Source organism: Bos grunniens, chromosome 8 (assembly GCF_055505025.1).
Source record: "Bos grunniens cultivar Pamir isolate PY7600 chromosome 8, Bosgru_T2T1.0, whole genome shotgun sequence".
Taxonomy (NCBI): Eukaryota; Metazoa; Chordata; class Mammalia; order Artiodactyla; family Bovidae; genus Bos; species Bos grunniens.
The window spans coordinates 72,487,704-72,511,935 of record NC_141172.1 but is presented as its reverse complement, the minus strand read 5'-3'; the positions used below and the strand labels follow the sequence as shown (position 1 = coordinate 72,511,935).

Genomic DNA, 24,232 nt, shown 5'->3' with positions numbered 1-24,232 from the left:
TGGTGACTTAGTGGAAACATCTGAGTCTGCGTTTGAGAGAGAGTACTTAGGTAACAGCACGGAAGTGAACGGTGTGGAAGAGTGGAAGACACTTAAGAGTACAGAAATGCCACGGAGCTTTATGTTCCTTGAGATTTCTATACATATCCTGTAAAAACAAAACAAGAAAAAAACATTCCAGGAAAAAGTAATTTTAGAACTGTAAAAGATAAATGGTCCTCTTGGTGATTTATAATATGCACTGAACACTAAATTCTCTGAGAAGTACTCAGTATAAATAACCTCTATATACATTAGAAAAATGCTGGCTTAAATATTTTTCCACGAAATATTTTTTTTTTTCAGGGAACATCTGTTGATTTCCAAGCAACAGTTGGGAAAATAATAGTTTGGTCAACGGAAATGGAAACGAAGAGAAAAATCTTTACTTGGGTTCCATAGCTAAGTTGCAAGAGAAATAATTTGGCTTTGTGCCAGTTGTCTTCAGTTCAAATCCCGACTCTGACACTTCACTCACTGCTTTGTAATCTTAGGCAACTTACCTCACCTCTCTGTACCTTAGTCTTCTCATCTGCAAAATGGGAACCACAAAAGCACATACCACAGAAAGCTGTGGTGAGCATTATATCAATACATGTGAAACGGTTAAAGTATGGCTTGATTCATAGGAAAGGCTATGTGTTAGTTATTCTTTTTCTTCTTACTACTTTGAATACTGATAGGGGAGGAAGTATTTATAACATTAAATTATGCTCTTAGTGTTACCGTGTGACCTCAGCCCTACTGCGTTGGTTAGTATACTATGATCAATGTCATCAGGACAGTTTCTGATTCATGGTTCAAGTAAACCCCCTTTTAATAGGATTCTGGAAATCTTTGTTTATATAAACTGTCTCCAACAGTACCTGGATCTTAGTGGCTTCTCAAGAAACATAAATGAACTAATGAATGAATGAGAAAGGAAAAGTACAGTTAAACATAAAATTTGCTGAACATGAGGAAAGACTAGTATTGTTTTTTCACAGTCATGGACCAAGAGAAGGACACCACCCAAAAAGAAAAAAGTAAAGATGAACTAACACAATTGTAAAATTACTACACTCCGATAAAAGTTAAAAAAAAAAAAAAAAGAAAACCTGTGGTCTGTCACGAAAACATACCTAGCAATGCTTATCTTACCCACAAGAAGGTTTTGTCTACAAAGGTTAGAATTTTATCAATACCTGAATTTACTCCAATACAAAAAGCCTTCTTTAGACTAACAAACAAGAGATGTGAGTGCATGTGTACTCAGTTGTGTCCAGCTCTTTGCGACCCCATGGACTGTAGCCTGCCAGGCTCCTCTGTCCATGGGATTTTCCAGGCAATAACACTGGAGAGGGTTGCCATTTCCTACTCCAGAGGATCTTCCCAACCCAGGGATCAAACCGCATCTCCTATATGTCTTGCATTGGCAAGCAGATTATTAACCACTGAGCCACCTGGGAAGCTAAGCAATTGGAATCCTCAGGAAACCATGTGATGAGACTGGTTTAGGAGTTGGAGACAAAGGACAACTCAAGATATTATGCTTAATGGGATTCTATTTACTCCCCAATCACCATTATTTCTTCTCACACAGGGAACGAGGTCATGCAACAGAAGTGCTTACTTCTTCTATTATTTGCACAATTAAATTGTTTTAGAGTAACTTTAAAATTATTTTAAAATAATTCAGGTACAGAGCAACACATCAAACTGAACAGGAAAGCTCCTGGTGAAAAGCAAACATTTTTCTGTCCCTGCCATTTACTTATTTATTGGCTCATTTTTAGTTTCTGTAGCTGGCTCCATCTCTCTAAAAAAGGGACTCGGATTGCTGTATTTTTAACATTTAATAACGTAAAGTTTCAAACACTCAAAAAGAAGAGAGAATAGGACCTTGAATCCCATGTTCCCAACAGCTAACTCCTCTAATTACTAACATAGAAATCATGATTCATTTATAACTCCCTTTGCTCAGATTATTTTAAAGCAAATCCCAGACACAACATCATCTCATCTGAAAATCCTACAATATCTCTAAGAGATAAGGACTTCTTTTTTTCCCCCCACACACAAACAAAAAAAAAGAAACATTCTATTATTTCGCATTGTATTTTATTGCTCATTTTTTTCCTCTTGTACAATGAACTTTTATTTATTTTTCCCAGCTTTGAGATGTAACAGACGTATAACATTATATAGGTTTAAGGAATACACATAAGTATATATATTATGAAATGATTACCTTTTTCTAAAATGACAAATACTAGTCAGCAATAAATGGAACTATTGATATACACAGATCTGGACAAATCTCCAGAGAATGATGCTGAGTGAAAAAGCCAGTCCCAAAAGGTTACCTAAAATATGAGTCTATGAACATAATGACAAAATGAAAGGAGTAGAGGACAGACTGGTCCTTAACCCTCCAGGACTGGCTGCTGGGGGGTTAAGGTGGGGGAGGCAGTGAGAAGAGGATAGAGCTACAAGCCAGAAGAGATCTCTGCAGCAATGGAAACGTCCTGCATCTTGACTGTATTTTGTTATCTTACCACTGTGATACTGTACAACTGTTTTGCAAAATGTCACCATGGAGGGAGCTGGGCAAAGGGTAGCTGGGATCTTTCTAGTTTTTCTGATAGCAGCATGCATCTTGAAAATGATCTCAAAATAAAAACTTAGGTGCAAAAAAAAACAGATAGCAGTTTTCCCTAATATTTCTTCCGAGTTCCACTTTCTCCAAGTGGCCCTTAATTGTCTTTTTACAACTGTTCAAATCAGGATTGAACAAAGTCTCCACACATGTCATTTGGTTGAGATTTTCTCTGTTCTATGGCTTATACCCCTGCCATTTATGTGGTGAATGTCCTTGAGGCATATTATCATGTAGTGGCCACCAAGCTCTGGATTTGGGTGACTGTACTCAAGTATGTCTTTATATTCATCTATCTCCTGATACTTCCTATCAACCAGATATTAGATCCAGGCTTAATTAGATACAGCTTTGATCTTCTTAGGAAAAAGCATCTCATGGAAGGTTGTAAATGCCCTCATTGCACCAGTAGGCCCACCTTCTCCCCCTGCATGGCACTACAAATGACCAGTGGTTTCAGGTGCCTATGACCTCCGGCTCCCCCATTAGCGTCTTCCTAACATTCAACAGCTTTTGTGAACAGATCTTTTTGATTAGTGACAACTATCCCTAAGAGCTTTCCCTTATAAACTATTTACCTGAAACATAGCTCAAATTTTATCTTCTAGCTTTCCAAAATGAAAAAACCCGAAAATAAGAATTGATGTCCTAGACAGCTGCTACGGTGACCTTTAAGTTTGGTGGTTCAGGTCATTTCAGTCCAGTCACTCAGTCGTGTCCGACTCTTTGCGATCCCATGAATTGCAGCACGCCGGGCCTCCTTGTCTATCACCAACTCTTGGAGTTCACCCAAACTCATGTCCATCGAGTTGGTGATGCCATCCAGCCATCTCATCCTCTGTCGTCCCCTTCTCCTCCTGCCCCCAAGCCATCCCAGCATCAGAGCCTTTTCCGATGAGTCAACTCTTCGCATGAGGTGGCCAAAGTATTGGAGTTTCAGCTTTAGCATCAGTCCTTCCAAAGAACATCCAGGACTGATCTCTAGAATGGACTGATTGGATCACCTTGCAGTCCAAGGGACTCTCAAGAGTCTTCTCCAACACCACAGTTCAAAAGCATCAATTCTTCGGCACTCACCTTTCTTCACAGTCCAACTCTCACATCCACACATGACCACTGAAAAACCATAGCCTTGACTAGATGGACCTTTGTTGGCAAAGTAACGTCTCTGCTTTTGAATATGCTATCTAGGTTGGTCATAACTTTCCTTCCAAGGAATAAGTGTCTTTTAATTTCATGTCTGCAATCACCATCTGCAGTGATTTTGGAGCCCCAAAAAATAAAGTCTGATACTGTTTCCACTGTTTCCCCATCTATTGCCCAGGAAGTGATGGGACAAGAGGCCATGATCTTCGTTTTCTGAATGTTGAGTTTTAAGCCAACTTTTTCACTCTTCTCTTTCACTTTCATCAAGAGGCTTTTTAGTTCCTCTTCACTTTCTGCCATAAGGGTGGTGTCACCTGCATATCTGAGGATATTGATATTTCTCCCGGCAATCTTGATTCCAGCTTGTGCTTCTTCCAGTCCAGCGTTTCTCATGATGTACTCTGCATATAAGTTAAATAAGCAGGGTGACAATATACAGCCTTGATGTACTCCTTTTCCTATTTGGAACCAGTCTGTTGTTCCATGTCCAGTTCTAACTGTTGCTTCCTGATCTGCATACAGGTTTCTCAAGAGGCAGGTCAGGTGGTCTGGTATTCCCATCTCTTTCAGAATTTTCCACAGTTTATTGTGATCCACACAGTCAAAGGCTTTGGCATAGTCAATAAAGCAGAAATAGATGTTTTTTTGGAACCCTCTTCCTTTTTCCATGATCCAGCGGATGTTGGCAACTTGATCTCTGGTTCCTCTGCCTTTTCTAAAACCAGTCTGAACATCTGGCAGTTCATGGTTCACATATTGCTGAAGCCTGGCTTGGAGGATTTTGAGCATTACTTTACTAGCGTGTGAGATGAGTGCAATTGTGCAGTAGTTTGAGCATTCTTTGTCATTGCCTTTCTTTGGGATTGGAATGAAAACTGACCTTTTCCAGTCCTGTGGCCACTGCTGAGTTTTCCAAATTTGCTGGCATATTGAGTGCAGCACTTTCACAGCATCATCTTCCAGGATTTGAAATAGCTCAACTGGAATTCCATCACCTCCACTAGCTTTGTCGTAGTGATGTTTTCTAAGACCCACTTGACTTCACATTCCAGGATGTCTGGCTCTAGGTGAGCTATCACACCATCGTGATTATCTTGGTAGTGAAGATCTTTTTTGTACAGTTCTTCTGTGTATTCTTGCCACCTCTTCTTAATATCTTCTGCTTCTGTTAGGTCCCTACCATTTCTGTCCTTTATCGAGCCCATCTTTGCATGAAATGTTCCCTTGGTGTCTCTAATTTTCTTGAAGAGATCTCTGGTCCTTCCCATTCTGTTGTTTTCCTCTATTTGTTTGCACTGATCGCTGAAGAAGGCTTTCTTATCTCTCCTTTGTGGTTAGGTTTTCATTATGAGGAAATTAAGTGTTTTTTCCTATTTGATGTTTCTGTTTCAAACCACTGCAATCAATATGTCTGATGGCTACACTGTCCTACCTTTGGTCAGCAGAGGACCCTTCAAAATGATTGTGTGTCCTTTAATGTGGCCCCAGAAGTTTCTTAGGCATCCTTGCATGCACACTGCTCCAGATCTGTGCTCATTTTCTGCATTTGCTGCTGTAAATCTGAAAGTGGTCATTTCACTAAGGTAATATCAATCCCTTTCAGTTGAGATGGTAGACATGGCAATGTAGGTACAAAGGAGGCTCAGTGCTTCTACAATTTATGAACAGAAAGAGCTAGAGAATTGTTTTAAATGGTAAAAGCGTGTGTTCATGATATTTTAAATTCAAATTTAGTCTAACAAGGTTTTGAATTTGATTTTAAAGTTTATCTTATTTCCAGTGAAGAGTCTGGATTCCTACTGTTCAGTTACTCAGTCGTGACTGACTCTTTGTGTCCCCATGAATTGCAGCACGCCAGGCCTCCTTGTCCTTCACCATCTCCTTGAGTCTGCTCAGACTCATGTCCATTAAGTCAGTGATGCCATCCAATCATCTCATTCTCTGTCGTCCCCTTCTCCTCCTGCCTTCAATCTTTCCCAGCATCAGGGTCTCTTCCAATGACTCAGCTCTTGGCATCAGGTGGTCAAAGTATTGGAGCTTCAGCATCAGTCCTTCCAATGAATATTCAGGACTGATTTCCTTTAGGATTGTCTGGTTTCATTTCCTTGTAGTCCAAGGGACTCCAATATCACAGTTCAAAAGCATCAATTCTTCGGCGCTCAGCCTTCTTTATGGTCCAACTCTCATATCCATACACGACTACTGGAAAAACCATAGCTTTGACTAGACGGACCTTTATTGGCAAAGTAATGTCTCTGCTTTTTAATATGCTGTCTAGGTTTGTCATAGCTTTTCTTCCAAGGAGCAAGCGTCTTAATTTCATGGCTGCAGTAACCATCTGCAGTGGTTTTGGAGCCCAAGAAAATAAAGTCTGTCACTGTTTCTATTGTTTCCTCATCTATTTGCTCTGGATTCTTAATGACAGTTAAAAAAAAAGACACGCATACACAAATCCTTTCTTATTTGCTTCATCGTAGAGTAAATTCTTCTATCAGTGAGTGTTATTGTTTAAGTTTTTCTGCAGTTATTTTTGTTCCTGGGGCAGCAGAGGATGAGATAGTTAGATAGCATCACCTGACTCAACGGACACGAATGTGAACAAACTCTGGGAGATAGTGAAGAACAGGGAGGCCTGGCAAGGTGCAGTCCATGGGCTTGCAAAGAGTCAGACATACTTGGCAACTGAACAACAAAATCAATGTACATCCTATTTGGAATTTTCACATTTCTGATCCTGAAAAAAATTTATGAGGTTAAGCCACTGACTTGATATACAGTTACATCAATTTGTTTCATTTTGTTTAACAACTTTAAAAAATTGAACTATAATTGTTTCATAATCATGCAGAACATTTACAGTTCAAAGTTAAAAAGAAAAAACATATTCAGGGAAATCTAGCCTTTTCCTTTCTGTTCCCTCCTCTGTCTCTTCTCCCTACAGGTAACCAGGTTTTATTAGTTTTTGATCTATTCTATGTTTTCTCGTTATTGTTGTTAATCATATATACACACACACAATTTTTTTTAATGCTCCCTACTTTCTTAGATAAAAGGCAATATATTGGTTTGTCATATTAGCTGCCATCACAAAATACTGCAGACTGGGTGGCTTGTTGTTGTTTAGTCACTACGTTGTGTCCTACTCTTTGCAACCCCATGGAATGTAGCTTGCTAGGCTCTCATAACTCCTGCACTGGCAGGTGGATTCTTTACCAGTGAGACACCCAGGAACATAAAAAATACACTTTTTCTTACACCCTACTGTTGGTTGAAATCACACTTATTAAAGTTCCCTTTCTATTGTTTTAAAAAAAATTTATTTTTGCCGTGCTGGGTCTTTGTTGCTGCACGTGGGCTTTCTCTAGTTGCAGTGAGTGGAGGCTACTCTCTGGTTGCAATGAGTGGGCTTCTAACTGCGGTGGCTTCTCTTGTTACGGAGCATGGGTCTTGAGTCCTTGAGCTTCAGTAGTTGTGGTACATGGGCTTAGTTGCCACCAGACATGTGGAATCTTACTGGATGAGGGATGGAACCTGTGTCCCCTGCTTGACAGGTGAAGTCTTAACCACTGGACCACTAGGGAATTCCATAAAGTTTGCTTTCTATTTGCTCCAAAACTCCTTCCTACATACAGACTTTTCTTTGGGATGGTACAGAATGAGCTTTTTTTCTTATATGGCACAACTTTCATTTGCTCAATCACAGGTCTTTTTCTTCTTCCCTTCAGAGACACCCCCCCCCCCACCCCCACTCCCAGAGCACTCTTTTCTTGTTCAAATTTGGGTTGATTGCTCTTCCAGGCTGATTGAACAGCTATGATCAGAGATTTCTGTTCTCTGTCATTATTATTAGACCCACTGTATCCTGAATTCTCAAGCTTACGTCCTCATTTTGCTAAAGTATCGCCTCCAATAACATTAAAAAACTAAACTTCCAGAGTCTAAACGGATGAGTTTCGTTATGGAAATGTTGGTTTTTGAAGTGTTGGCAGGGTAGTTTAAGGAAAGATGCCTAGTAGGTAGCTGAACCTATACTTATAGACAGGAAACATATGAGTGTTGTCAACTGTGTTACACATGAAACCACCCAGGAAATAAGCTGTTTCAAAGGTCAGAGAGTAAAATAGAACTCTGGGTAACATAAACATTTAGGAATGGGTGGAAGGACACAAACCTTTAATAGAGACCATACAGGAGAGATCTCAGTTTTGTCAAATGCTGCGGGGCCAGACAGTAGGAACAAGACCTCAAAGACACACTGGATTTTAGTCACTAGGTTACAACTTAGTAACCTAAATGCTGGAAAAATAATGGAAGAATTATTAACATAATAACATCTGACACAGTGACTCTGCAGTGGCCCATGAGGCTCTCCAGCAGCAATGTCGGATGGGAGAGGGGACAATGGTGGCATTCAGAGGGGACAGATGACATTCTGCTTCCAGGAAGGAAGCAGAATGAAAGGGATGAAGACCCGAGATTACAGACAAGTGTGTTGAAAACAGCTTACATGGCTTAGGATGAATGAGGAAACATAGGAAATGAAATCATAGGACTTCTGAAAGCCTAAGAGTAAATATAACACTAGAGGAGGCATGAGTAAGATAGCTTGAGAACGCTGGGTGGAGAGGAGGCTGGGGGTGGAGAGGAGGACATACAAAGGTCTTGGGTACCAACAAGCTGTGGATGTGACAGGGGAGGGGCCAGTCACTGAAGTGGGGAGCACCAGGACCTGGGTTAAAGTGTTAGATCCGCCTTCCACAAAGAAACAGTGATGTCATGAGCCGACATAGGCCTCCAGGAGTGGAGGAAGACAGAGCTAATTTCTGAATTCTTGCTTCAATACGGAAGGTCATCCATCAACCCACTGGCAGCAGCCAAGTCAAACAAGTGACAGATGGCACACTCATCCCTGAGAAATTCTCTCAGAGGATTCCCGTAAGACGGTATAGTGAGACTAGACCAGATTCAAAGTTAAGAATCAATTCCACATTCGAGTTGGTGATTCCCAGCACTGGGTGTACACAACCCAACCCAATGAAGACAATGCAAAAATGGCTTTTGGGTAACGCACAATTGAGTATACAATCTCTTACGGCCCCTTCTATTCTATGATAACTTGATTTTTAATACTCTTGGTCCCATGTTAACTAGAAAAAAAATTTGTTTTTGTGTTTTCCTAACCACACCACAAACAAATGTACTATGTCTACTCTTCGTTACATCTTTAAACACACACTCACCCGATTCTTTCGTGGAAGGACTTTGTCTGCATGCTTGCTTTCTTGAGACTTCCTCCTATTAGTTTTCTTTTCTTTACAAGGCTGAGCTTCTGCATTGAGTAAGTTGCAAACACTCTCTTGTGAAAAACTGATCAACTTCTAGAAAGAAAATTGAAAGCAGGGCTACCGTAAAACACAGGCAGTTACATTTTCATTTCACGTCTTTTCCCTCCCCTGTGGATTCTACCACTTTACATCCCATTTCTGCAGAAGTTAATATAGCAATATTAATAGTATTAACATGCAGAAGTTAATACAACATGGTAAATCAACTAGATAGAGTTCAATAAAATTTAAAAAAATAAAAAGAATCATTGTCTCAGGTACCTACTGAACACCTATAATTTAGTATTAGTACCTAACTACTGATGGGTTATGAGTGAGAAAAATAATGAACTGTTAGATTATCTAAGTTTGCCTTCTGCGTTTATCATCCAAAAATATGAGCAAAAAATATTATCAGTATGCTATATGTTTATGCACTATGATGCTGTAGACAAAAATCCAAATTCAACTAATTTAATAAAATCACAGAAGACATGCACTCAATGGGAGTTATGATCACATTGAAAACAGTGGAATGTAGTTTAGGAAAAGTTATGTCATTTTCTGATTGTTAACTACATGCTACTCTTCTCTGCTTTGCACTTTGATGCAATTTATAATAAAACCATGGAGATCCCAAAGAAACTTTCTAAACAGATGACCTTCCACATGAACACACACTCTGAAATCATCTTGTTTTAATGTATTTTTCTTCTCACAGAATTAAGATCACATCAGGAAAACAGCATCACCCTGGGTTACATGGTAGGTAGGATAAGGTATTAGCTCTTGAAACATTGATTAAACCAAGATTTAACCAATAAGTCATTTGATCATGAAAACAGAAAAAAAAAAAAGCTATTGCAAGATTTAGAAACAAACACAAACACTTACGCTTCTTCTGTCAGAGGTCCGAGTTGCTCTACCGACTCTGAAGGGGGCTATATTCTCGTGGTTACTTGAAGAGGCAGAGGTATCAGTGCCTAATGAGCAAGATATAGCAAAATTAGGGAAGCTTACAAAAACTTTTAGATCCGCTGCCTTGGAAACACTGGATACTCTTGAATACTAATTTTGCTTTTAGTATCCTATAGTCACTAAGTTCGGAGAAGGCAAGGGCACCCCACTCCAGTACTCTTGCCTGGGAAATCCCATGGATGGAGGAGCCAGGTAGGCTACAGTCTATGGGACAGCTAAGAGTTGGACAAGATTGAGCAACTTCACTTTCACTTTTCACTTTGATGCATTGGAGAAGGAAATGGCAACCCACTCCAGTGTTCTAGCCTGGAGAATCCCAGGGACAGAGGAGCCTGGTGGGCTTCCGTCTATGGGGTTGCACAGAGTCGGACACGACTGACGTGACTTAGCAGCAGCAGCAGCAGTCACTAAGTTGTATCTGCCTCTATGCGACCCCATGGACTGTAGCACGCCAGGCTCCTCTGTCCATGGGATTTTCCCAGGCAAGAATGCAGGAGTGGGTAGCCATTTCCTTCTCCCTGGATCTTCCCAACCCAGGGATTGAACCTGCATCTCCTACATTGCAGGCAGATTCTTTACTGCTAAACCACTGGGGAAGCCCATATCTGAACATAAATGTTAATTACCATGAGAAATAAATTTTGAGATTCAAAAAAATTTTAAAACATTAAAGTACTTTCACAAAGTTCAAAAAATTGAAATGTGATCACTTTTGATGGTATAAAGAGAAGGCAGTGAAGCACGTCGAAGAGTATAAGCTCTGGAAGACGATAGACTATGATTCCAACTTAGTTCTATTAGTAACTTAACATTCCACATTTTGGATTCTGTGCTAATGAGATCAGTTTGTGTCCGAGAGACAATAAGATATGTTGGTGACCCATTAAAGGATGTCCACTAGGGGAGAGACATGAATAATGGTTCCCACCCTACCTGCTCTGCCCATATTTGCCGGCCAAGTCCTGGTTTGTCAGAAAAGCACAGAGAGATCTTTGTTGCCTTGTCATGATCATAAAAAAAGCCAGAAACCTTGGAATATATGTGTGTACAAAATGTCATGTTGATGAACGGTTTTGTATATTTACAAATGATGCTTACAATCCTTATCTTTTCAATTGTGCAACCTGATAAGGAGTTCACTGTGAATCCTTAAGAGTGGAGAGAGCAACTCCTCTGCTCGCAGTGACTTAAAAAAATGAGGCTACCCACTGAAGGAAGTAATGTGTGGGTGATTATAAAGTATGCGACTCAGAATGGAATGAGATGGATATGAGATTTCTTATATGCTTTTGTATACTATTTGGGTTTTTTAAAAAATCAACTATGATCATAATAAAAATAAAAATTTAAAATTAAGGAGATCTTCATATATACATACATTTAATAATATTTATGATTATTTAAAAGTTACTACCTGAAAGAGTCTCAGCAATTGAAGACATATTAAGAGAACTCAAAACGGCAAACGAAACCTGAAGAGGCTCTATGTTTTCCTAAACAAAAAAAGGGTAGAAATTAGATATCTTTAAATTCAATGGACATATAAAAAATGTGCCCCAAAGAAAATAAGATATATCTTTGTAGAACAAATTGTAATAAGCATAAAGATAGGAAATCAATAAGGGATTAACTAAATTACAAAAAGCAAAATAAGATACTGAATATAAATATAATGTTTTATAATATTTACAATCATCCTAAAGGAAACCACATTTACTAACTATAATCCACCAAAATAATAATAAAACTTTTAAGTGAAGGGTAGGCATTGATGATCTACCAATAAGTTACCTTTTGAATCATTTGAAGTCCCATATCCTAACCCCGATAAAGTAAGAAAATCTATTAACAAATACAATCTAACATTACAGTATTTTTCAGGCAAGCTTCAAGGCAAATATAAATGCAGATGTGAAATCTTTTCTTTTACACAGCCAGTATAATGGTAGCTGTTAATTTTTCACAGATAAAATCTGTCAGGTTAAATAAATTCCTTTATCACCTGTGTGCTCAGAATTTTTTATCAGAAATCAATGCTGGATTTTATCAAATGCTTTTTCTCCACCTACTAAGAAGCCCATATCATTTTTCTATTTTATTCTGTTAATATGGTGAATTCCATAGACTGCTTTTCAAATATTAAACCAACTTTGCCTTTTGGGGATAAAAATCTTACTTATTCATAATTTATTCCCTTTTGCATATTAATATGTTTATGAGGATACTTCACTGTAAGTTTTCTTTTCTTATAATGTCTGATTATGGTATCAGGTTAAAGCTGACAGTGATGAATTGGGAAGCATGCTCAACTCAACTGGAAATCAGTCCTGAATATTCATTGGAAGGACTGACGCTGAAGCTCCAATACTTTGGCCACCCAATGAGAAGAACAGACTCATTGGAACAGACCCTGATGCTGGGAAAGACTGAAGGCAGGAGAAGAAGGGGCTGACAGAGGATGAGATGATTGGATGGCATCACTGACTCGATGGACATGAATTTGAGCAAACTCTGGGAGATGGTGAAGAACAGGGAGGCCTGGCGTGCTGCAGTCCATGGGGTCACAAAGAGTCAGACATGACTGAGCAACTGAACTGACTGACTGAGGCAGAATTAGTATTGCACCTTCCTTAAATGATAGAATTCATTAGTAAAGTCATTTGGACATGCAATTTTCTTTGCGGGAAGGTTTTACTTACAGTTTAATTTCTCTAGTTGATACAGGGCTAATGACACCACTTATTTCTTCTTGAGTGAAATTAACAGTTTGTGTCTTTTAAGGAATGTAGCTTAAGTTCTTGAATTTACTGGCATAATATAAAGTTGTTTATAATATTTTTATTACCCTTTCAATTTATCGATTATTAGGAAATTAGTTATGTCACCTCCCTTATTCCTTGTATTGGTAACGAGTATCCTCTTTTTTCCTGAACAGTCAGATTAGACGTTTACCATTATTTTCTGTAGCATAATCTTTTGATTTCAATGATTTTTCCTCTATTGTTTTTCTGTTCTCTATTTCATTGATTTTCTGCACTTTAAAAAAATAATTTTATTTATTTTTGGCTGTGCTGGGTCTTTGTTGCTGCTCGCCCGGTTAACAGTGAGCGGGGGTCACTCTTCGTTGTGGTGCACAGGTTTCTCACTGCGGTGGCCTCCCCTGCTGCAAAGTGCAAGCTCCAGGGAGCTCAGGCCTCTGCAGCTGCATCTCCTGGGCTCTAGAGCTCAGGCTCAATAGTTGTGGTGCTAGGGCCCAGCTGCTCTGCGGCATGTGGGATTTTCCTGGACCAGGGATAGAATCTGTCTCCTGCATTGGCAGGTAGATTCTTTACCACTGAGCCACCAGGGAAGCCCTACACTTATTTTTATTACTTTCTTTCTTTTATCTTAGTTTGATTTTCTTTTTCTAGTTTCTTAAAGTGGAGCCTGAGATCATTAATTTCAGACCTTTCATTTTCAAATATAGCCTTTAATTTTTAAAAATTTCCCTAGGCATGGCTTTAGTTGTACCCCACGTATTTTTGTCATTTTACTGTGGTTTATATCTGTTAACTTATTCCACTTTTGTTTATAGCCTAAGAACCTCTCCCTACCTTGATACCATGCTAATTTGGTTGCATATAAACAAAAAATTGTTCTTACTCTTGCTTTGAACAATTGTCCTTATGAAGACTAATTAAAAAGAAGGAGTCTGTTATATCTGCCCAAATATTTAGCATTTTCAGTGCTCTTCATTCCTGTGTAGATGCACATTTTCACGCAGAACTATTTTTCCTTTGATTAAAGGGCTTCCTTTTTAATACTTCTAAGGCTAACCTGTTATGGTAATAGGATTATTTCAACTTTCCTATGTCTGAAAAAGCCTCTATTTCACTTTTTGTTTTGAAAGACGGTCTCACTGGATAGAGAATTCTCAATGGACAGGTATTTTGTATTTATTTTTTTTGCTCTAAGTACTTAAATACATCTTTAAAAGACGTTGCTATACTGACTTCTGGTTCCCATAGTTCCAGCAAGAAATCTGCAGCTGCCTCTCTTCTGTTTTGTCTTATGTCAGGTGTCTGTTCCTCTCTGGCTCCTTTGAGGCCATTTATTGTTGATTTTGCCTTTTCATACTGTTCATGGGGTTCTCAAGGCAAGAATACTCAAGTGGTTCCCTTCTGATTTTAAGCTTTCTGTATGTTACGTTTCCTGTGCTGGGAATTTGATGAACTTTAGGATCAATGGGCTTCTAATTCTAAAAAATCTGAACATTTTTCAGCCACTGCTTTTCAAGTATGTTTTTTCTGTTCCTTTCACTATCTCCTCGCCTTTGGGAACACTCATTACAAGCATATTACACCACCTGAAGTTGTCCCAGATCATGAATTGTCTGCTTATTCTTGTTTAGTCTTTTTCTCTGTGTCACTGAGAATAATTTCTATTGCTACATCTTCAAATTCACTGATCTTTTCTCTTGCAGTCTCTAATATGCTATTAATCTCACCCAATACATTTTTTATTCCTGGAGATTTTAACGTATAGAATTTGATTTGGGTCTTTGCTTTATCTTTTGTGTTCTTAAGCTCAATCTTTTCTCACATTATTGCACGCACAAGAAATATAGTTAAAATAACTCCTTGTCTCTCCACAAATGTTACCATAGGTATCATGTCTGGGTCTATTCTTACTGATTGATTTGTCCCCTCATTATGGCACTGTTCCCTACACAACTACTAATTTTTACTTGAATGCCAGACATTTTGAATTTAATGTTATTTGGTGCTAGGTAGTTTTGTTTTGGTGGGAAGGATCAAACCATTTTATTGAGGGCTTTCAGGGGAGGGGTGAAGGGTTGGTGGACAATTACATCTGATGCCTGTAACCTGGGTCGGATCTCCACAGCTTCACAGTTGCTCAAAGTACTTCTTATATACTTGGGTTTAATTATGCAATGCAGCTACATGAATACAAGTTGGCTGTTAGTTTAATTCTGCTCCATTTAATGAGTCAATACTCTGAGCATCTAACACCCTATGAATTATAAGATTTTGCTACGAGGGTTGGTGTGAACACAATTCCTGGCCTATGTGCATGCATGCTAAGTCACTTCAGTCGTGTTCAACTCTTTGTGACCCTATGGGCTGTAGCCCACCAGGCTCCTCTGTCCATGGAATTCTCTAGGCAAGAATACTGGAGTGGGTTGCCATGCCCTCCCTCCACGGGGTCTTCCCGACAAAGGGACTGAACCCACGTCTCTAACATCTCTTGCACTGGCGGGTGCATTCTTTGCCACAAGTACCACCTGGGAAGCCCTGTGTGAGCTCTAGGCATTTCCTTCTGCTCATTTCAGCGATTCCTCCCTGGCCTGTGGCAGTTTACTCACAAAGGTATGTACACCAGCACTGACCCTTAGCAGATCTCCAGAGTTCTCTCTGTGCAAGTCTCTTCTCTGGTATTTTACCTGGCGAACTCCAGCCTCCTTCACCTTCCCAGGCCCAAACTCCATCTTCTCAACTCAGGGAGACTTCCAGGCTCCGTCGAGGTAACGTCTCCCTGTGCTGCAGCCTGGAAATCCAGCCCCAGCAGCAAGATGGGGCTCTCATGAGGTTTACCTTCCCTGTTACCCAGGGATTACTGTCTGTGCTTCCAGTAGCCACTGTCTGTGAACCACTGTTTCTTATCTTTTTCTTTGGCTTTTGAGTTCTTTTTCACGGGAATATAAATTAGGTCCCTCTTACTCCATCTTGGCCAAAAGCAGAATATTCTTATTTCAAGGTATAATAGCGAGAGAGAATGAAAAACAGTCCCAATGTAAAATGGGTAAGTAAAATTAATAGGTAATTCTAAGAAATTCAAATGGCCTACAAACATGTGAAAATGTTCGAACCTCACTAACAAAATTTTCAAGTCATCTTTTTCTCCTATTAAGCTATTAAAAAAAAAAGTACAGTTAATACTCAGGGTTTACAAAGATATAATAAAATAGGATTACTTATAGTACTGTGAGTTCAAACAAGTACATACTTTCTGAATGCTAATTTAGCACTATGTATAAAAAAAATTCGAAAATTGTTCATATTCCTGAATCCAGTTATCCTACCTGTAGAAATTTAGAAGAACAATTTATATTTATAATATATTGATTCTAAGATTGTTGCTCTTTCACATCTTAACACCTTTGAAATCTGAGCACATGGTGTGTGTCAGTTTAACTTTCAGCATTTTTTCTCAAAGAACGGCACATCTTACAATCAGTAAGGTTCCAAGAAATATGCTATGTTCAAGGAGTCATGGAAGTTATTGTTTTTAACAGGAGAAAACTGGTAGTAATCTAGCTAGAAAATGCATTAACTTATATCATGACCCACTATTCATTTTGTTTCATGATTTCAAAGCATAATTACTGCTCATGCAAATAGGTGAGGTATGATGAAAACAGAAACAAGTCTGTTTCACACTTTCCATACTTACAAGATTCTCTTCCTTGTCATCAAAATTTGGTTGAGGTAACCACTCAGGAACTGGAGATTGTTCAAGTAGCGGGGGACTGAGGCTACTTAAATCCTTTTTACGGACAGGTGTTTGTCCTTTACGCAGTGGAGTGTTAGCTGGCAAAGATTCATCAAACACTTCAGGGCTTAGGTCCTCTCCGAAAGTAACTCTCTTCCTCTTCTTTGTATTTGGCAAGGCTGTGAAGGTGAAAGTGAAGGCCACTCAGTGGTGTCTGACTCTTTGCGACCCCATGGACTATACAGTCCATGGAATTCTCCAGGCCAGAATACTGGAGTGGGTAGCCTTTCCCTTCTCCAAGAGATCTTCTCAACCCAGGAATCAAACCCAGGTCTCCCGCACTGGAAAGGCTAGTACTTCACAATTTTCTTGACCTTCTGTAGATAATTACATTTCTTATCTAAAAGGCATATCCTAGAATCTTAACATCACTGGATTGGCTATTCATATAATACAAAACATAGTTTGTAGAGAGAAAAAAAGTTTAAAATGGAAGAGATATACAATATTTCCAATTAAAATGTGGTAATAAAATTTAAGTAAATTTTGTATGCTGAATTTAGATGACAAGAATGGTATATCATTTCCTCTACAAATTTCACCATTATACAAAAATGGATAGATGAAGTGGATAGAACCAATTCTGAGACTCTCTAGAGAGATTCCATCCCCCACCTCTCAAGTTATCTTCATTCCCAGGTAATTTCAGAAGCATCAGGCATCAGCAGGTCATTGAAAAGATCACAGACTATCTCAGATGTTTTTAATAACAAGAAAAGTATATCCACATGCTTCAAAATAAACCTGAAGTTCTTACCTGCTGTTTGTTCTTTGCAACTGTTTGCAAGACTGGAGGTTAAGCTTGGACAAGTCTCATCATTATAGAGGTTGTCAAGGTGTTCCTAAACAAAATAAACAACCATGAATAATTTTACATTTATAAATACACATACACAGTCATTAAGAATGGCAACTTGGAATTCCTTTTCTGCCAAGGATAGATACTATACAGTACTGCAGATTACCTTTACTTTCATAATTGATCTAACTTAAATACCATGATATTAGCCACAAAGAAAAACTGGGTTTCCTAGTTATTACTCTAGTAAGTAGTTTTAAGCCAAAATGAAAAAACAGGAATCCATAATGTGGGCTAAATTCATTTCCTCCTTTTGGATCTGGCAAATGAAGTTAAGGAAAATATGAGTGGCCAGAATTACAGTGTACTCTGGACAGTGTCAACTGAGGTATACTGTATAAATGATCTGAAGTATAAGACTTTCCCCAAAACAAGAAAAAAAACAAGTATGTAAATAGCATAATACGGTGTTTTGGCTTTTGGTTTTTTTTTTTTTAATGTGCACTATTTTTATTTTATTTGGACCATTTTAAAAGTTTTTATTGACTTTGTTACAATATTGCTTCTGTTATGTTTTGTGTTTTGTGGTTTTTTTTTTTGGCCAGGAGGCATGTGGAATCTTCAACATACTATATTCCACACTGAGTGTAAATAAAAAAGTAAAGAGCAAAAAGAAAGTGCCCAGTGCTACTACAAGTGAGAAAGAGGAGGCAAAAAAAATTATGGTGAGACATTTTCCATTAGGCCTGTATGACATAATATTTCAGAGGTACTTATGGGAACCAAAAGCAGTCTTTATTCGATTTGCTTTAGGAGGTGTAGCTTTCTACTGACCTGCAGGCTTTCTACACACAGCTTCACAGCGGGTTTCTTCAGTACAGAACGTAGGACAAACGTCTTGGAGGACGGAAGGTCCTTCTGGCACAGTGGGGTAACCAGGGACCTGACTTCGGGAGCTGTGTCTGTGCTCACTTCTGTACATTTATCAACTGAAACGGCATCATTGGATCCTCTCTCTTCTACGGAGGCAGCATCCTGGATTCCTACAACACAGAGTTGTAACCATGAGGGGGGCAGACGTCTGAATCAGTCCATTCTACACCAAAGGTAGTGTGTATTTGCAAAGGGAGGAACATGCTCCTCAGATATTCAACCCTAAGACATCCTGCTTAGAGTGTAACATCTGGGATTTCATTTGGAAATACAAAGAAAAAAAAAGAGAGAAAAGTGGCACTGGTCACAGCTTTTAGTTCAAATCAAACTACTGAGGGAAAAGGTAAGGAAGGTATTTCGGCTCCATGCAAAGTTAAACAGGAATCCTTGGCTCAGCTATTAACTGTTAACCTGCCTCCACTCATGACACATGATGGCCATCATGAAACTAACCTGAGCTAGACAATGAATCTTGACCAATTTTAGTGCTGCAAACAGAAGCATTTTTAGGATGTCAGCCTGGTAGGAGGGAGAGGACAAGATGCTGAAGAGAAAGATTATTAAATAAAACAATTCACATTCTGTGTTGTCTAGCTGCTAAGTCATGTCTGACTCTTTGCAACCCTGTGGACTATAGCCTACCAGGCTCCTCTGTCTATGGGATTTCCCAGGTAAGAATTCTGGAGTGGGTTGCCATTTCCTCCTCGAGGGGATCTTCTTGACCCAGGTATCGAACCTGTGTTTCCTGCACTGGCAGGCAGCTTCTTCACCACTGAGTCACCAGGGAAGCCCTCACGTGCCATTAAACAAGCCAAGGATCCCCCGCAAATTCTCATAGAAGACCACTGCCTGCTGACTGACACGTAACACATAGATTCTGGGTGCTTAAGAGATACAGTGATAAACACGACAGTCAAAGCCTCCATGGCCTGAGAACAAAGAGACAACATAAAGTATAGGAACTGGGAGGTGCAGAAGGAAGGAGCTGGCTGTGCCTGTAAAAGGGCAGTACGTCATCTCTCATACAACAAGAGCTCTAAAACATTTCTACTAAACCATGAGCTCCTAAAATGCAAGGAATGGTTTCAGTGTGTCCAAATGTTCACACATAAGTAAATCAACCACAAATGTCTACTGAAAAAACATTTCATGGGTAAATCAGCACAGGTACCAAGGAAAAAAGTCATACTTACCACTTGAAGCCTCTGTAAGTTCTGAAAGTAGAGGAGACTCATTCATTAAACATCCACACTGTAGATTTAAATCAGATGCAGAAGATTTCTTGGGGGGCAAAAACAGTGAAGAAGTATTAAATTTTATTATTTATAGGATTACTATTTTTATAAAGATTTGAGTTAGCATTACAGATTATCTGGAAATCTGATGTTAAATCAATCAATACATCACTTCATTATCTAGTTAATTTTTACAGAAGTATGTAGGAATAAAACTAAAAACAGAGTATTCATTCTCACTGACTCCTAAACATCCAATCCAACAATGCTCAATTCCCTAGGAAGTGTTCACAGGGCATAGTTTTTGCTGCCTTATTGTTTGAAGTCTAGAAAACTATGTTAACTACTTTCCTTAAAGAGGAAATTCTCAAAATAATGAAAAACAAAATTACTAATCAAACAACAGAAGATATCAAAAGCTAGAAAGGGAAAACCATTAATGGTCAGGGTAGAAAACACACTCCTATTAATAGGGAAACCATTTCTAAATCATGATGTGTCCAAAAATTAATCAAAATTCTGATTAAAAAATTACCATCAGATGATTTCATATCAACTAGAACAGGGCAGAGAGAGCAGAGATTATAAGCGACTCTGAGATACACGTGAAACTCATGGGTCCTGATGGTTGACCATAATGGGCAGCAAACATCTATTAAGCCAGTCTAGACAGGATCAACAGGACATGTGCTGGAGCTACATGACAGAGAAGGTGCAAGGTAAAAAGCTTCCACTCTACTGGCATAAGGTGTCTTCTCTCACTAAAGAAACAGGAACCTACTGTATCAAAGCAAAACTCACGGTCATGAGAGAACTAGCTACCTGTTTACACTTGTGTGAAGGTCGAGGATCCTCAGGTTGGTGGTGCTAGTGGTAAAGGATCTGCCTGCCAATGCAGGAGACGTAAGAGATGCGGGTTTGATCTCTGGGTTGGGAAGACCCCCAAGAGGAGGGCATGGTAACCCACTTCAGTATTCTTGCCTGGAGAATCCCACAGACAGAGGAGCCTTGTGGGCTATGGTCCATACGGTCTCAAAGAGTCAGACGTGACTGATGCAACTAAGCACGCACACACGCAAGGATCTGCAACAGTATTATTGAACTCGTGTTGCTTATCATCTTTTGATGATGTTGACAGCCTCTAGGCAGTTATAAGCAACAACAAAAAAACCCCTATGGCTACTTGAAAGAAGTGGGGAGAGGAAGAGAAAAATTGCTAAATGACACCTTGCTTTCCAGCCGGTGTTAAACCAGTGAGGGGCTGCAACGCAGACATGACAGACCCCAGACCTTGAGGGTACAGCCCAAGTGTAACCATCACCTCATTTACCAGGTCTATGTAAGTAAGATGCTCATATGTCTACTGACTACAGAGACAAAATGCTGTTCAAGGGCGGGACTGGGACTTTCTCACCATGGTACCATTGGTATCTAGAATAATACATCGCAAATAGAAGATCACAGGGCTTCATTTTGCATAGTGTTTTTCATATCAAAAGCAACATATTGATCAAAGCAGTCTATCACAGCCAGTAAGCCAACCAACCACATAAAAATTTAACAAGCAGGAAATCCCTCATACACACACAATTAAAACCCAGCTCAAATATAGTAATAGCATGTTGTTGTTCCTGTTTAGTCACTAAGTCAAGTCCAAATCTTCTGCAACCCTGTGGATGGTAGTCCTACCAGGCTCCTCTGTCCATGGGATTTCCCAGGCAAGAATACTAGAGTGGATTGTCATTTCCTTCTCCAGGGGATCTTCCAGACTCAGGGACTGAACCTGAGTCTCCTACATTGGCAGGTGGGTTCCTTTACCACCGACCCACCTGGGAAGCCCCAAACACTGCAACACAACGTACATAAGTACAATTGCAAAAGAGCATTGACAGTCCTCAAACTGCTAGCTCGAAAGACCAAAACTGCATTTCCTGTTCCCAGTAAGTGCATTACCTGGGAGAGACCAGCACAAGTTTCAACAGCACACTTCATGTCTGTACTGGGACAAGCAGCCATATTAACACCGCAGGCCTGGAGATCAACCGCATCAGTTAGATTTACGTCAGAGCTGCTTGGAGAGGATAGTCTCCGACGTTTGGACGATGACTGTGCAGAGAACTCAGACAGCTGACATTCACCAAGACTTTCCTTTTTGGCTAGGTACACAAAACAAAATAAAAGCAAAACGCAGGTTCCAAGATTTTCTTTTACAATAGCATTTGAAAACTGTACCCATCATTATAATTTCATGATGTAATTTAATGCTTGAACATAAATCCTTTAACAATGAAAAGGAAAATCTAGTAGTACATTTTTATTCAAAAAAGGAAATCTAACTGAAATGCAAGACAACATGACTACTAAAAAGATAACAATTATCAGAATTAACTTTCTTTGGGCTTTCAAAAGATACACCAAGATATATTTGCATTTCTGATATAATATCTCATTCTATTTTTTTAATTTAAAATGAAACCTTTTCTTTTGAACATTTTAAAGGATGTGGTTATGTTCCAATATTGGTTCTGTTCTGACTGTATATGATTTTATGAAAAATACAGCCACAATTTTTCCTGGGGACAAAAAGGGAATTTAATTGTCCACAGAATTTATAGCAATTATGTAAATAAAATATCTTAAAGCTCAGATAAAAACTGAAAAATAGGTAAGTTACAAATCACCAATATAAATGAGTGTATGGGAGCTGGTTGTGTACTGCAGAGGCAGATGCCCTGGATTTGTATTAGTAACAATGCCCTGCAATCAAGTAGGTGTTGAAATGCACCTGAAGATGGTTCAACAAACAAAACCATTTGGAACCTTAGGATTATGTCGATTATAGCAAGGCCAGGATTTTGTCTAGTTCTGGGGTCTGAAATGCTTTGTGATTGGAAAATCAAAAGTGACAGAAAAAATTATCAAAAAGTTACAATCTAAAATTTATGGTAAAGAGTATGGCAGGCTATTGAGATGTCAGAATAAATATATCTGTTTACAATATCAGGGTTGGGTGTTTGGTATTCATATAAATGCTTACCAAAATTAATAATAATCCTCTAAAAAACCAAGGGTTTGACAGAAAAACAATAAAATTCTGTAAGCAATTATCCTTCAATATAAAAATAAATTAAAAAAGAAAAAAAAAAAAGAAGGGTTGTTCACCCAAATCTATGGGCAGGCCCAATTTTAAAGATGAAGCAGTCCATGGGCTCTGACATTGTAACATTTAACACTTAATTGTGGCCATATGAAAACATAAGGTGTATGCTCAGGAATGATGTTTTTTCAAGAGAAATCAGAAATCTAGATTTTTGTGTGAAACATCCCAAATTTTAAATGTTATGGCTCTATTCAGAAAAGATAGCTTTCACACTATAGAAGTAAATCTTTTTTTTAATATCTCAGAGGTTTGTCTCAAAAGATGCAAAAGTCCAAACAGACTGAATTCTTTCTACTCACTCGAGCCTCTGGTCTTGAACACTCCTTCCGCCTCTGAGAATTCAGGACAGTCAGTCATTTTCTCGTTTTCCTTTATGGAGTTAAAAGCCAAATGGAAGGCAGACATTTGCTCTCTTAAAGAATAAACATTTCGATACAAAGCAGGGCTGCCCTGTTAAAATATAGAAGCACAGAGGACATTACAAATCAAGCCAAAGATGGGCTTTTTGAAGATCAGAGGTAAAAAGTTAATAGAGAAGAGACCCTCCTCCCTTGAATCGAACATTTTTTAAACATTTTTTTTTATTTTCTGGCCATGCCACTCAGCATGTGGGATCTTAGTTCCCTAAGAGTCGAACCTGTGCCCCTGCAGTGGAAGGATTCCCTTTAGTGGAACCATGGAGTCTTAACTACTAGATCAGCAGGGAAGTCCCAAATCATGTATTTTTAGTCTGAACATTCAGTGTGCTGCCCTCATCTCTATTTCTCCTCTCTCCTACTTGTGCTGAGTCGCTCAGTTGTGTGTGACTCTTTGCGACTCCATGGACTGTAGCCCGCCAGGCTCCTCTGTCCATGGGATTCTCCAGGCAAGAATACTGGAGTGGGTTGCCATGTCCTCCTCCAGGGGATCTTCCCAACTCAGGGATCAAAGCCAAGTCTCCCGCATTGCAGGCAGATTCTTTACCATCTGAGTCAGCAGGGAAGCCCAAGGATACTGGAGTGGGTAGCCTATCCCTTCTCCAGCAGGTCTTCCCAACCCAGGAATCAAACTGGGGTCTTCTGAATTGCAGATGCATTATTTACTGGCTGAACTACCAGGCAAGCCTTACCAAAGAGCAATAGCTACTCTTTGGTAGCTATTAAAAGTTTATATTACTATAAACATGGAGCAACAGGTTGGCCAGTACTAATATTGACAAACCCATGGAGGAGAGAAGAGAAGTCTGTCTGTAGTAGATGGGAAGCACTTTAAAAAGAAACCCAGACAAAACACATCCCAATTATTTGAGAGTTATACAAATCTTTACATTCGATGACTTCCCTGGTGACTCAGATGGTAAAGAATCTGTCTGCAACCTGAGAGACGCAGGTTTGATCCCTAGGTCAGGAAGATTCCCTGAAGAAGGAAATGGCAACCCACTCTAGTATT

At 39.2% G+C, this 24,232-nt stretch overlaps 1 protein-coding gene across 5 annotated transcripts in view; it reads right to left on the bottom strand.

The window, feature by feature from the left end:
* CDCA2 (cell division cycle associated 2) overlaps positions 1 to 24,232 on the bottom strand; it is a 44,238-nt gene that overhangs the window by 5,542 nt on the left and 14,464 nt on the right. For 3 of the 5 annotated variants that reach the window (XM_086416477.1, XM_086416478.1, XM_086416476.1), the window contains exons 5-13: positions 23,104 to 23,254; positions 21,598 to 21,800; positions 19,603 to 19,690; positions 18,311 to 18,519; positions 17,435 to 17,519; positions 16,579 to 16,796; positions 11,540 to 11,618; positions 10,042 to 10,130; positions 9,064 to 9,201 (exon numbers count right to left, since the gene is read on the bottom strand). In XM_086416477.1, the coding sequence (XP_086272603.1) occupies positions 9,064 to 9,201; positions 10,042 to 10,130; positions 11,540 to 11,618; positions 16,579 to 16,796; positions 17,435 to 17,519; positions 18,311 to 18,519; positions 19,603 to 19,690; positions 21,598 to 21,800; positions 23,104 to 23,254 (1,260 nt within the window). Of the gene's footprint in view, positions 1 to 9,063; positions 9,202 to 10,041; positions 10,131 to 11,539; positions 11,619 to 15,568; positions 15,872 to 16,578; positions 16,797 to 17,292; positions 17,389 to 17,434; positions 17,520 to 18,310; positions 18,520 to 19,602; positions 19,691 to 21,597; positions 21,801 to 23,103; positions 23,255 to 24,232 lie in introns of those variants that run through there. The other 2 variants (XM_086416479.1, XM_086416480.1) reach the window with 2 other exon arrangements.